Source organism: Colias philodice, chromosome 21, assembly GCF_061535455.1.
Source record: "Colias philodice isolate Cphi_HAF_F1 chromosome 21, ilColPhil1 Martin Lab GWU primary, whole genome shotgun sequence".
NCBI lineage: Eukaryota > Metazoa > Arthropoda > Insecta > Lepidoptera > Pieridae > Colias > Colias philodice.
The window spans coordinates 5,343,734-5,358,078 of NC_143106.1; the positions used below are offsets into that span (position 1 = coordinate 5,343,734).

Consider the following 14,345-nt stretch of genomic DNA (forward strand, 5'->3'; position numbering starts at 1 on the left):
TGACATAACCTACATTCCACCGTGGTGAAACTTTATAACATTCATCTTTTAGAGCAGGCTCCAAGGAGATGTTCGTTTGCAAAAATAGCGGACCTAAATCTGACTTCTGATATATATTGTATAGATCACGGCATGTTTTGGAAATTTTTATTTTTTCTTTGTATGCCATATTTAATTACAGTGGTGGGAAGAGGGGGACCACAAAACTGGTTGGCAACATCTGTCTATAGGATGTCTGGGATCTATACAATATATATCAGAAGTCAGATTTAGGTCCGCTATTTTTGCAAACGAAACTCCACTAAGATTCTGGTCTATTTATAACATTCATTAATTATTATGCTAATTTCAGTAGTTCTAGACTTATAAGTTCTGTTACTTAATTAGAAGTTAGGATTATATAAAGTAATAACTAAAACTCTCACTTATTTTTTCTCAGGCATTCAAAATTTAGCGATGCGTACAGCGTATTACATTTCTTATCTTTAACAAATTATCATACGGCTTTAAATTTTATCTCCTAATGAATTTGTAAATATTTTTCGAGGAGAACAATTAGTCAGAGGTATATAAACATCATTAATTGAGTTTATTTTGAACTGTGACCCTCCCTCATATCTTCTTTTTGGTAAATCTTCTAATCTATACTAATATTAAAAATATTATGTAAAATAAATTATGTCTCTTAGATGTTTTATCACGTCTGAAACACCAAATTGATTCGCATGTATAGATGGAATAGAATTTATGGCGACTGCAAAATGTAAAGGGGATGAAAAAAAGTATGGCATTAACGGCAAGCCAAAAAAAACTAGTATTTTTGATACCTAGAAAGATAATAATAAGCATGTTTAAATAGTTCTAAGGCGTAGTAAATATACTAAGTGTGCTACAATTGCCATTTATAAGCACTATAACGGATTTTTTATAAAAAACTCCTGTTAGAATTTAATAAATAATAACATACCCAATGTAAAAAAAATTCGTTTCATATTCGGCCGACTATATTAATGCTAAACATTTAACCTAATATTTGCGTGCCAATTTATTAATTAAATTCTAAATGTCCTAATTTATAAATTGTCTGGAGACACGACACGACCTAGACGCACACTTTCATTAAAACTATAACAGAGGCAATTTAGGTATTAATTTATATCACTCCACCTAAATAATTTTGCTGTATACCTAGAATTATACGCATTTTTATTATGGAAATCTGAATATACCTAAATAGTAATAAATAAAAAATAAAGTCCATGTGTAAGCAAGTAATACAATACTTTGTCTGATTCATTGGATGTTTCCTACAGGATGTATCTAATATCTATACATATATCATATATGACGATTACCATAAGGTTGGCGCCCTTTTGCTTTATTACGAACAAAGGAGGGACACGATATTTTACTCTAGTAGGGTAGATTTTATGACAAATCTTTATTACGTAGTAAACTCTGACAATTAGAAAAATGTAATTAAACAGCTTGATGATAAGAAGGCAAACATAATGACTTAATACATAATATATGAATATTCCGTGCTACAAATAAACAGTGCACTGATATTAATATTCGTAACAAGCAATCCAAACTAAAGGCTGTATTTGTTCAGTTTTCCTTACGAATTTCGTCGCCAAGAGGTTTGTGACCTCGTGGAAGGGTCATTGTTTGGCGAATGGTTTGTCACTTTATTCTGTTCGACACATGTCTGATATAAATACTGCATACATAAAAATCCTTGAGACATATCCTCGGTTTCTAACACAACAAAAGACAAATCCTACGTTTTTTACGACGCTTTACAGTAAATGAGTCCTCAAAGAATTCTTTGTTCTAACTCCTAGCCTAAACACAAACACGAATTTATTTTACAGAGTTGTCGAGTTTTATGAGAGCAAATTCGGTTGGATATATACAATATCCAACTGGATATGAAAATCCAACTGGATATGAAAATTCAGGGACCATATAATCTCAAATTGTAAGTGCTAATTTTATGTTGTCATTAAGTCGTTTCCAAGATATCATCAAATACACATCTAATTGAGAAAGATAAACTGCAATGTTCACTACAGACGAATTACACTGCACAGATAAAAATATCTTAAAAAGCGAGACTATCATAATGCAGATAAAGCGCTCGTGTGACATAAAAAATTTCGCCAGATTGCCCGATCACGTGGCCACATTTTATAAAGGATGTGGATACTGATATCATGTGAAATATTTCACAACCACACGTATTTGCAATAAAACACTACTCTTTAGTGGTTAAAGTTTAAGGTTTTACATTTTTAATTTATGGTAGTGATAAGTGTATTCATTTAGAAAATAATTATTGTATATAACGTAAATTTTATTTTATTGCTAACACAGATGTGAATATTTAAAATTTACATTATGGCTTCCATTTTAACAAAAAGATATCCATGACAAATAATATAACTAAATGATAAATCACAACAGCTAGATTCAGCTGTACCTAGAGCGTCTACAAATCTTCGTAAGCTAATGTACATATTAGTTTTTGTAGCCAACAATGTATCGATTCATGCTAAAGAGACATAAGCCAAGGTGATATTTTTTCATATATTCATTTCACTTCTAATTGGCAAACCACACCTATAAATATTAAAAAAGTTTAAAAATAAACACAAATAAACTCTTCAGTAGGTACGCTTGGCACTTGCCAACAATTTTGAAATACTTCTAGGTACGTTGTTTTTGATGCAATTGGAGAAAGAGTTATCTTTTGAATCAAAAATGAAAGAAACTGCATAGATATCATAAACAATATTTAGTAATAATTACACCAAACCATCATTAATTAGTACTATGTACTATCGTATTCTAATTAACCATTGCTATTTGCTGTTAACAAGCCGACAAGAAAACTCGAAGGCAGTCATAAAACGCAAATGTAGAGCAGGGCTGAAGTTGTCAATAATTAAATTTATTGTACATCTATAAAACTATGGACGAGATAATATGACAACGGCCATTATCTATCGCATGACGTAGGCATTGATAAAAAACAAAACAATGGGCAAATCGTCCGCGTAGTGTAACAAAAATAAAATTCTTTAGCGGAGCGGCAAACCGCGATTCAGTAATGCGCCGGCGCCAGCATCGATCGCGTGAATCACCACCAGCGCGCGGATCCGAGAGCCTTATTCCTTTGATATTTAGAGAAGACCCGTTCCACTGCTGGCTTTACTTCCTGTGAATCATGACTTGAGCGATTTCAGTGGGTCGAAGCCAGCCGAAGCACATGTAGCAATATGCGCCGGGCGCGCGACCGCGTAAGTCGGCGTTACACACTTAACGCAATTTCGACACTTAAAACTCGTATGCGGCTTTAATGCAAGTTTGTTTATTTGATTTATGGATTCTAAGAGCATTTGAGTGGCGAACCGTGTTTCACTATGGAGTTGCTCTTACGTTATCTCGTGTTAACATTGTTTTGGAAAAGTAAGTATTATTTGTGAATTTTTATGATTCTATTTTTTTTTTATTTAAGTAGGACAGTGACATATAGCGTAACACATTTTTATTGTCTAACGGACATTAATAAAATTGAAATCTAATTAGTATTCAAGTCAAATTTTGAAGTAGGAAGAACAACACTACAAAGACGGAATTAAAACGTACTATCAAAACTTAAACTGATATCCTGTTATTTATTACTGACCTTGCTGTGATGTTAATAAAATTGTAAATATACACATTCGTTGTATAAATTCGATTTCAATATATTTTATGATACTTATGTATTATTTGTTTGACTTCAAACATAATTGCTGTTTTCTTTCGGCTTTACAAAAGTACGCGCGCGAATGACGGAAAATTAATATTTTTAAGGCAGTAAAAGTAAATTTATTCCAAAACTGTTTAAACGGTGAAACTAAATTTATTTATTCTCTAATTAAGTATGTACTTTAAAACAAGTCTTATATTATTTCTATCTGGATATTAAAATATGATGGATGTTTCAGTAAAATATTTTAGGACAAAATATCTATAAATTATGGCAACACAGCTGTTGTAATATTTTATTCTTATTTTTTTTAATATTCTACGTTTCAATCAAGTTTTATTTTCTTTTGAAGGTGTCACAAAATATTTGTAAAGACAATAATTAAAACTTTTGAAATTGACTAAAGAATGTTATACACGAATAGTTGAAAGTTAAATAAACACCAGACAGTACAAAGCAATTAATTAAACGACTTGATTAAATTGGAGACAGAAATAAATGGGGAACCGAAATGATAACGTTAATGTCTGAAAAAGTCAAAACGATGTTTTTTTTGTATTAAGTACGTACGCAAAACGTTTAATAAGTAGGTATCTATTAAATAGAACAAGAATCTCATGAAATGAAGTTATTTTACGTTAGTAAATAAATTGATTAATAAAATTCGGTAATATGTAGATTAGAACTTTCGGTAGAACAAAATTTTGGCTGATAGGTACCTGATAAGATAAGTCTCGTACCTATTTAGCAACTTTTCCTTTTTGTTTCACATTCCAATTTTCTAAATGGTCCGCCCGACATTACAGTGAAATGTTCACAAATCAAATTATTTTAAATAAAATTATTTTTCATTGTGAATTTTAAACACTTTTGTTCTTGCAGCACCAACCATACGAACTGTTTTGATTAGCATACGTTAATTATTGTAAAGTGCTTTCATCAATATTTATCATCATAGTTTACTGGAATATGGTAGACATGGTCTGAGAATTATAATATTAAAAAGAATACATTATACGGTTATCGAACCGAGTGTTATACAAGCGTGGCATAGATTAATCTATGTTAGAATATAAAAATAACACATTAGCATCTGTTTTGAGTCTGGTCTAGGAATGCTAATATATGGTGCTTATGTTAGTAAATTATTACTATAATATTATAACTTGGGAATAGTTAACTAAAACGTGGTTATAAAAGTTCGAGAGTTTCGACCTACAAACCGTAACAAATTTTGATTGTTGTATTGTAATTTATAAATGCGAAATATAACAATATATTTTGCGTACAGCAAACTGAAAATTGTATTACAGTGCACTTGATAAGGCATATCAGTGGCTCATTAACAATATTGAACACAGTTATAATAACAATGTTAAATTACAAGTTCAATAGCTGCATAATAAAATATCGTTTCCCGTCCGATTAGGGCCCTTCTGGCCTCCTCCACTCAAGCGACAGCTCAAGCCGAGGTTCGTGGTCCCCGTCAAGGGGGGACGCCCTTGTGCATGTCGCTACCAGGGTGAACCTTCAGTTCACCCCCGCGTCCGCGTTAAAATGTAGAAGCCCTTCTGGCTAACATTGAGAGACACCACACAAAAAAAAAAAAAAAAAAATATCGTTTGAATGTGTGACGACGCCAAATAAAAATAACTCGATCTTTTTCGTAGAGTTGTTTCAGGTGTTTTCATTTGTGACATCAGAAAAATAATACTATAATTTGAGAAAAAAAACATTAACTGGCAATACAACTTTATACATAGTTAAATTCAAATCGAGCACGGCCATCGAATTAAGAAAATGATATCGCCTACACAGGGAATACGATCTTCTTTCAATGGAGTTTGACCTAGTATTTCAGGGCTCTGTCATTTACAAACCCACATAATTAAATATTTATTCAAATGCATATACTTATACGCTTCCTTTTTTATTTAATTATTTAGATTTGTGAAGAAATTATAATTTTTGAATAAATGTGTGAAAAATATCATCAAATGTAAATTTCAACCCAATTCTAATGACACAACAATCTTATTGGAAATTGGAATATGAATAGACTTATGATAAATCATTTTTCATCATATCTCGCGACGATCCTACGCAATCGATTTAATATTCATATTTTTATCATATTTTCAGTGTCATCGTCGATTCGTTGCTACATATGTGTGCCCGAACAAACATACGAAGGTATACCATTATGTCAAACCTTCAACGGCAGTGACAGATACCTGGGTGATTGCAAACATTCCACTATGTGTTTTAAGAGAGAAACCTCATTAGATTTAGGAAATGGAAGTAAGTACTAAGTAACTCATAAAATAACTATCGGACGATAATGACTATCATTATCATCCTGCTACAATCTACATTATATCTAAGCCTACTGACTGAATATACTATGTCGAGTATCTATGGCAGTGCTAAGAACAAACCTATATGCATTACCGCAAAGAAATATATTTTAGCCATAGTTGGAGCGACCTTATGTGTCGGAGGCAAAGTGTGTCAAATGTTGCTAAATACGCGATACACCTAGCACTTAAAAGGCGTTATGTCAGTCTGTTACAGTCATGATTAACTAAATGTTTTTAATCTCAATTAATATTCATACGATTTTCCTTGTGTGAACTTATGTTTCCTTTTTCAATTAAAATTATTCCAAATCAAATATAATTGCTACAGAATTTTATAACTAAACGAGGAAACTTGTATTTTGTCCTCATACTTATAATTTTGTGTTGAACCATTTACGAAGAACGAAAAGCAATATGAAAAATATATTGCTGCTACACCCAATTATATAGAACTTCAAATTTTACACTGTTTCGGAGCTGGGTAACCACATTTTTAAAATAAGCTTCGTAAAACAAAAAGACAGTGGTAGTTTTATTCGATTTGATTCGCATTCCTTAGGTTTCATGCAGAACCCTTGTATGTACATCGCTAACTTTTACATTAAGGTACATCATTATCCTACATACAATTAGGTCAACTGATTACACTAAGAAGCCGACACACATGTCGCAGAATGCAAAGACGGTCAATTAGCGTAATTCGTGAAATCATTGCCGAAGCTCTTTACATCTGACGATTTCAAGTACCTATTTAATATCGAGTTTCATACCACATGTCAGAGTATCGTTTGTGATTTAGCCGGATGGTTTTAATATTTTGTTTTATATTATATTTGGCACAGTTAGCGTTATGTACTTACTGTAATAGAAAATCAATTAGCAATAGTAAACGCTGCTAATAGAAGATGACTTTTAGCAGCACAATTAGTGAACTAAGTAGGTTCAATTATCTATGTTGTTAAATAACACGTTTATAAAAAAGAAAAGAAAATACAAAATACATATATTTTGATAGGTTTTTGAACCGAAAGATTATCGACAGTTGTTATAAGAATTAGATAGCTTCGTTTGTAACGTTATTTGAGGAGAACCGTAAAACCAGTTTTAATCCTGTTCAAAAATTTGGTCATTTGACATTTTTCTTAGTATAATAGATTTCAGTGCAATATTTTGTTCTACCTACCTGCAAAATATTTAGCACAACTATTATTAGTGAAAAGTCTTCAGAATACTCACTCAGATATTTGACATTTCGCTTATTTTATAGAGTTGTTTACTATTTTATTAGCGGTCCGCCCCGGCTTCGGCCGTGGACCTGGTACATGTTTACGTTTTCTGTCCATAAGATCCATCCTCGTATTTCAAAGAATATTATAAAAAAAAATATTTAACGAAATCATCCGTTCTCGAGAAGCGCTTACCAACACATTTTGCGAATCATTTTTATATTATAGAATATATAGAAATAGATAATATTATTTATGTATTAAGACGAATCTTGGGCGGACTTTAAAATACAGTCGGAATCGTTACTTTAAATCTCGTTAAGGTATGCTCTATAATAAAAACGAAAACAATACTGAAGCATTCCTTTCACGGACACTATGTCCTAATTAATGAATTTAACTACATTAATTTATCATAAAGTACCTATTAATAGTAATGCTACAATGTATTGTTTTCCGTATAATGTAACAAAGCTTTATTGTAGTTACTCATTACTGGGCTTACACACATCGGTAATCCCGCGGGAAGTTAGAGGAAACTCATCGGCTATTACTGTCTGGTTATCTGTTTTGTTATAATTTAAGAAAAATTAAAATTTATTTATGCGCATTAATAACAAACAATAGAATTAAAAAAAAATACATCAGACAAAAGACCATTTATGCATAAAAATTAAATTTTACCATTTTTGTGTTGTTTTATTTATAGCGCTTATCGTACTTAATTATAATATGTAAAATTTCTATCATAATATTCAGTATTTCAGTTTTCCATAAAATTTATGAGAACCTATTTGTCAACTGTAAACAGATGTGGTGCACTTTAATGCATGTACGGTGTACCTAACATATTATGATCCTTTAATTCGAGGGCATGCAAATTTCCTTATGATAATATTACATAGGGATAAAATAACCAGACGATTATTGTTGCATTATGTTGAATACAATTCAATTGTATTTAAGCAGACTAATTAAAGTATTCTGCCCACGACCACACCACGACTATCAAATTTATTTTGCTTTATGGAGACTAAGTAATCAAGTTAATCCTCCCTCCGGTTTATTTACGTTTACGACTTTTTCTTTATGATTCTAGACGTTATGAACTTAATATCTACCTCATATGTTTAACTTTATATTTATAGCAAAAAAAAAATGAATTAAATACTACTTGGTGGTATACTTTATATATACTATTCATTTCTTGAACCATTTAATACCTACTATGTATATGAAGATTTTTCACCAAATTCATCATAAAATGCTATACAAAGACTTATATATACACTAGATTTCCGCCCGCGGCTTCGCCCGCGTTTTCAAAGGAAAACCCGCATAGTTCCCGTTCCCGTGGGATTTCCGGGATAAAACCTATCCTATGTGTTAATCCAAGTTACCCTCTATATGTGTGCTTAATTTCATTGTAATCGGTTCAGTAGTTTTTACGTGAAAGAGTAACAAACATCCATACATCCATACATCCATAAATCCTTACAAACTTTCGCCTTTATAATAGTACATATTAAGATTTAAAGTTCTTCAACAATGTAAACGTACAAATACAATGTAACGTTTTCATTTCCAGAGGCGTTTGTGTCCATATCTCGAGGATGTGCTGCGCAAACAATGAGCGGTAATCAAGAAAAAATCAACGGCAAATGGACACCAGTGGACACCATTTACGATGCCTACGATGATGGTTGCCAAGAAGTTCCTAACTTGTTTGACAGACCCACAAAGACTCTCGACTGTTACTGTCGTGGGGATCTTTGTAATAGCTCGTATCAAAATCAATTTAGCTTCGTTTCAATGCTGTTAATCCCGCTATTATATTTTTTACGGTAGTGACGAGGTGGAAAATTAACTTTAGGACTGTTTAAATTATTGATTCTTTATGCCATTGGGCAAATATGGCTCGCGTTGTCTCGTCATTTCATTCTGTATTTTCTTTTAGTTTTAGTAAATGCTTTATTATATGTTAAAAGATACGTAAGCCATCAAAAGTTGAGTTTTTTATTATCTATGAACAAGTCACTTTGACGAAATACTTTTGTAACATAAAAATATAAGCGCTTTCTAAGAGTAATGAATCCAAAGACACGTGAAAATGTTAAGCATCACACGAGCTTTATAAACAACTACCTAGTCATAATCACAATCGAGTTAGGTTATTAATAAAATAATTGTTATGTTAAATGCTCTATACTGCCAAGGATAGTGTTTATAAAACATAAGCTGTAGCTTGTACGTTTATACAAAACTTTGTCGTTTATTTTACTGCTATGTGTATGCAAAATTTTTAATATTTAATGATGTCGTCATTCCTCAAGTCTTTAGATTTAAATATAAGATAACTTATTTGAAAATGTGTTTTAATTAATCTTTTGGTTATCTGTATTCACAGTGACATCTGGTGACGCATATTTATGAATGTTGCTGGTTACATTTCAACAAACTAGTGAAATTGTGCTACCTTCGCAGCACTATCGGTTTGTTCTGATTCTAATCACCTCCTTAGTTAAATTATGCACACACGTTTGAACACATGTGAAGCACTGGTATATGACAGTTGCCGAACAATGACGAAGATTTCTATGCGCATTATCAGTTTGGAAGTACTGTACACATTGCATCACCAAAAATATAATAAAGGTGTACTCACATTAGCGTGGTTTTCGACAAGGCACAAGAATACGACATCCTCACGCAGCAAGCGGACCGCGCCGTGCAGCGGTTGCGGCGTTTTGCTCTTTAGCATGCGATAGAGGAGTGCTGAGGACATGTGCGCGAAGTCCTCCCCTGTATCGTTATACACAGGATAAATATTCAATTAAAATAGATATTTACAACTGGAAACAAAATACACACAGACGAAAAAGAAGTCCCTAATTTTGATTTGGTAGTAGGTTGAAATTGAGCACTCACATCTTAATGAACCTAAATAAGTAAAAAAATAATAAATAGGATTTTGTATGCAATCAGTAAAAAAAAGTATTTTGAGGGTTAAAAAGTTATGTAGCTATTTGATAGATTTATCGTAGTAAAATTTCTTAATTTCTTGTAAATACGTTTTATGTGCATAAAAAAAAATCAAAATATTATAGTGAATTACATGAAAAAGTTCCAACATTAATTAACAAAAACCATAGACAACATTATGCTATAGAAAAAATCATCAGTTTATATAATATTATATCAGTCAGTAAAAAAAAATAAAATTGCTATCACCACCAAAAATAATTAATATAGTATAATTTTGCAATGCACCTCAATTAATATACTCACCTAATTATAGACATATCTAACTAAAACAGAATTGATAGTCCAAATAGATTGTCATGCATTATCACAATATAAAGTATTGTGGATGAAGGAATGTAGTATGTACTCTTCCAACTGAATATCATACATTTTACAGGCAACTGGCTAGGCCTTGATGGATGTTGTCGGAAAATTGTGTATAAAATGCTGTGTAACATTTCAATTATGAAATTATTTTAAACTTGTATTTGATCAATTGGACCACCAAATTAGTGCACTTGTTAACATGTGACCATAAAAACCTATGCACAATGGGTCTTGGATTTGATTCCTCGTTGATACAAAGAAAAACAAATCTTGGTCTGACAGGCTACAGAAGGCTGTTTACCTGCTTTTCCCAAAAGAAAACAGATCAGTGAAACAGGTTTATGAATCTGCCCCTTACTCCACTAGACATCACTGTTGCATCAATTTTATAAATGTTTACCAAGCAATGATTAGCTGATGCATTAAAGTAATTGAAACTAAGTGGACAAGTAATAGTTAATCCATCAGTCCCCGGAATCACAGACACAATAGATAATCTATTGTGTCGCGCCCCGATCGGGGTGCTCGGTGGTCAATGGGTTAAAATAGTAAAAACATATATTGTTCATTTAGACCGACCGGTTGGCTAGGTTGGTACTTGGTAGTGGCCCTACCTTCCAAGACAGAGGTTGAGGGTTCGATTCCCATATAGGGCAAATATTTGTTTGATGAACATAGATGTTTGCTCTGGGTCTGTTAATTATCTATATTCTATATAAGTATTTATTTAAAATTATATATGTATGTTTATCAGCCATCTGGTTTCCATAACACAAGCGAAAGCTTAGTATGGGATCAGATTTTACTATGTGTGAAAATTGTACTGAAATATTAATTTATTAATTAACATTAAAACAAAGTAATATACCTGTGAGATCATCCCAATGTGCTGAAATAAGGCCAGAACAGTGTTCTTTTAATGCAGTGGCACCAATTTCATCTGCTGCTGAGTAAAACTTTACACATGTTCTGTAATAAAAAAATAGAATATTAAAAAATCAAATGCTATACTATCAACATACATTCAGTATTGGTACATTTTATGAGTCTTGGGTTGTTACTTGTTATAAATCAAATACTTACTAAATTATTAAAATTTAATAAATAATGTTATTGTACTTGTAAAAGTTATAACATCTGGTGAGATGCACTAGCCACTAAGTGCCCATTCACACTTGCCCTATTTAACAAATGTTTTGGGGTTGCTATTAATAAAAAATAACAAAATATGCACATTATACACACCTTACACCAACAGATGCAATTAGGGCCTGTTCACACTTGCCCACAAGGCCATATAGCTTGAAACTTGCAGCTGATTTCATCAACTGGAGGGCAAAGGAATCCCCTCTTGATAAATCCACCAAATCTGTGTAAAGCCACTTGAGAAGAGCTGACCCAACATCGTCAGGGAGAGATGACCAATCTGTAAGATTATTTAAAACAGTAAGTTTTGTAGATAGGTGAATGTTACAGCATTATAATATTTTCAACATGATGACATTCAAAGATTACATTAGATTTATGTCTACTGATAGTTATAATAATTATTTCACAATATGGAGTATGTATTTATCATCAAGGAAATCAATTTGTATTACTAATGATTTATTTTTGTGAAAAAATATTTTGGCTAAACAAATGCTCTAAATGCGGCTAAATAAATATCTATAGCTAGCATATTCAACTTACCTAATTCGGATTGGTTTTTCAGTGCTTCTTCATTCCAATCATCAGAACGAGCATTTAATACAAACTTATGACCAGGCATTGATTTGTTCTGTAGCTTAATCGCGATATCTGAATATGTTTCTCTTCCATACAACGAAGAAACTGTCATCAAAAGTCTCGCTACAAAGCTAGTTTCACTCAAGTCGCCGGCGGACGCCGCAGCGAGGGTGTACTTCCTCTCTACTTCAGCGCAATGACTTTGCAGTTTCCCATACTCCTCCTTCAGCAACGCCAAATGTTGCTGAAGCTTCGTAACTTCGCTTGATGCTGCACAAATTATCATAATCACTTTCATAAACTAGTCAGGAAACTAATAACAACGCCCACTAAAACAAGCCTACCAGAAATGTAGTGATTAAATTTCACATTAACTTACCCATAGCGAAATTAATCCACCAACTTCGTTGTATTTGTAGCCCTTCTTAATTTTTATTTATTTTCTTAATTTATTTATAACATAAAATAATGACAAATAAACGAAGACCATTTAATGTTGACACTTCTGCTGATTGGACAGCTGACATTTGACAGAGGACATCTCAGAGCAATGAGGACATCATTCATCAATGATCTTCTGACAAGCCTTATTGCCATTTTAAATAAACCAAAAATTACCGTTTAGACCACGTTTAGACAAGGACCTGTGGGTCCTAATACCGATTTTTTTTTTATTATAGACACAGTAGGTAGCTTAGAGTATAGATAGTATCTATAGAGTACGAACAACCAAGTGGGAACAGTAGGTAGGCACAGGTGGGAACAACACGACGTTCCCACCGCGCGCGCTCGTAGTCGTGGTTGAGTGCTGACGAAGTGCGTTGCTCTGGATTTTTATTCATATCTAGGAATAAACATGGTGAAATCTGCAGTTATATCTTGCAAAAACGATACTAGAAAATACACAAAATTGAAATCTAGTATCACATTTCATCAGTAAGTCGATTGTTATACTTATTTTTATGAAAATAAATCTAGCATCGCGGGGGTGAAGGGGAGGTGGGAGGCGGACACGCGCAGGCTCGCTCGCGCACCTCACTGCCGCCACGTGATCATAGTGATGTGACCTGACCAACGCTGTACTCGATATAAAGTTTACTAGAAGAACTATATTTTAACAAATTATTTATTTAACTTTAAAATTAAAACTCTTTTAAAAATGTATTATAAATAAATTTGTGGTGTGTTTTGTATGATAGACTTTCTAATATTATGAATGCAAATGTATTATAGTGTAAATGTAAAGTATGTAATGTTACGATATATTTTCTGAAATATCGCTAAATTGATTTTGAACATTTTATAGTAGAATGGATAAAATTAAATAAAAAAATTATTTATATGATTTATTATATTATCATTTTAAATAACTATTAATTTCTTATTGTTATTTAACATTTTTAAAACATTATTATTATTGTTTCATTTATTATTAAAGAAATAGCACCAAACCCGAATTTTTATTTTATTAACTTTAATATCGAACTCGTTTTTCTGATATTCATAAACATATTTTTTTTAAGTACTTAAAATTAATACAAGAAATATTCAAATGGAATAAACACTTTATTCTCTTGGCAAACAAATTTAAAATGACATATTTATACTTTATTCATACATTTCTCCTTAAATGACACATTGAACATAAAATTTACAAAAGATACATACCTATTTATTTACATAACTTATCGATAGCTCGGCACGCAATTGATACCTACCCATCCCTATTTGTCACACACACATCTATATATTATCTATAGCTCATCTGCCTACGATGCGCACTGAGGAATTTGTGCAATACACTCGCTCTATACTACTGTAATTATATACTCTAAAGCGCAATACACATTGAGCCCGCCGGGCCGCCGACAAAGCCCGGCGACACAACCCGGCGGCCTGTATGAAAAGAATCATGTCGGC

At 32.3% G+C, this 14,345-nt stretch overlaps 2 protein-coding genes across 2 annotated transcripts in view; one reads left to right on the forward strand and one right to left on the reverse strand.

Annotated features, from left to right (window-relative positions):
* LOC149478886 (ankyrin repeat and FYVE domain-containing protein 1) overlaps window positions 1-12,961 on the reverse strand; it is a 38,650-nt gene extending 25,689 nt beyond the window's left edge. Inside the window, exons 1-5 of the mRNA XM_089708416.1 lie at window positions 12,805-12,961; window positions 12,390-12,695; window positions 11,943-12,123; window positions 11,566-11,666; window positions 10,012-10,148 (exon numbers count right to left, since the gene is read on the reverse strand). Of these exons, the coding sequence (XP_089564542.1) occupies window positions 10,012-10,148; window positions 11,566-11,666; window positions 11,943-12,123; window positions 12,390-12,695; window positions 12,805-12,808 (729 nt within the window). The 5' untranslated portion in view covers window positions 12,809-12,961. The remainder of the gene's footprint in view (window positions 1-10,011; window positions 10,149-11,565; window positions 11,667-11,942; window positions 12,124-12,389; window positions 12,696-12,804) is intronic.
* LOC149478889 (uncharacterized) lies at window positions 3,132-9,709 on the forward strand. The gene is made up of 3 exons (XM_089708414.1): window positions 3,132-3,474; window positions 5,903-6,061; window positions 8,935-9,709. The coding sequence occupies exons 1-3, from the start codon at window positions 3,429-3,431 to the stop codon at window positions 9,192-9,194; spliced, it is 465 nt and encodes a 154-aa protein (XP_089564540.1). The 5' UTR covers window positions 3,132-3,428; the 3' UTR covers window positions 9,195-9,709.
* Window positions 12,962-14,345: the final 1,384 nt, after the last annotated feature.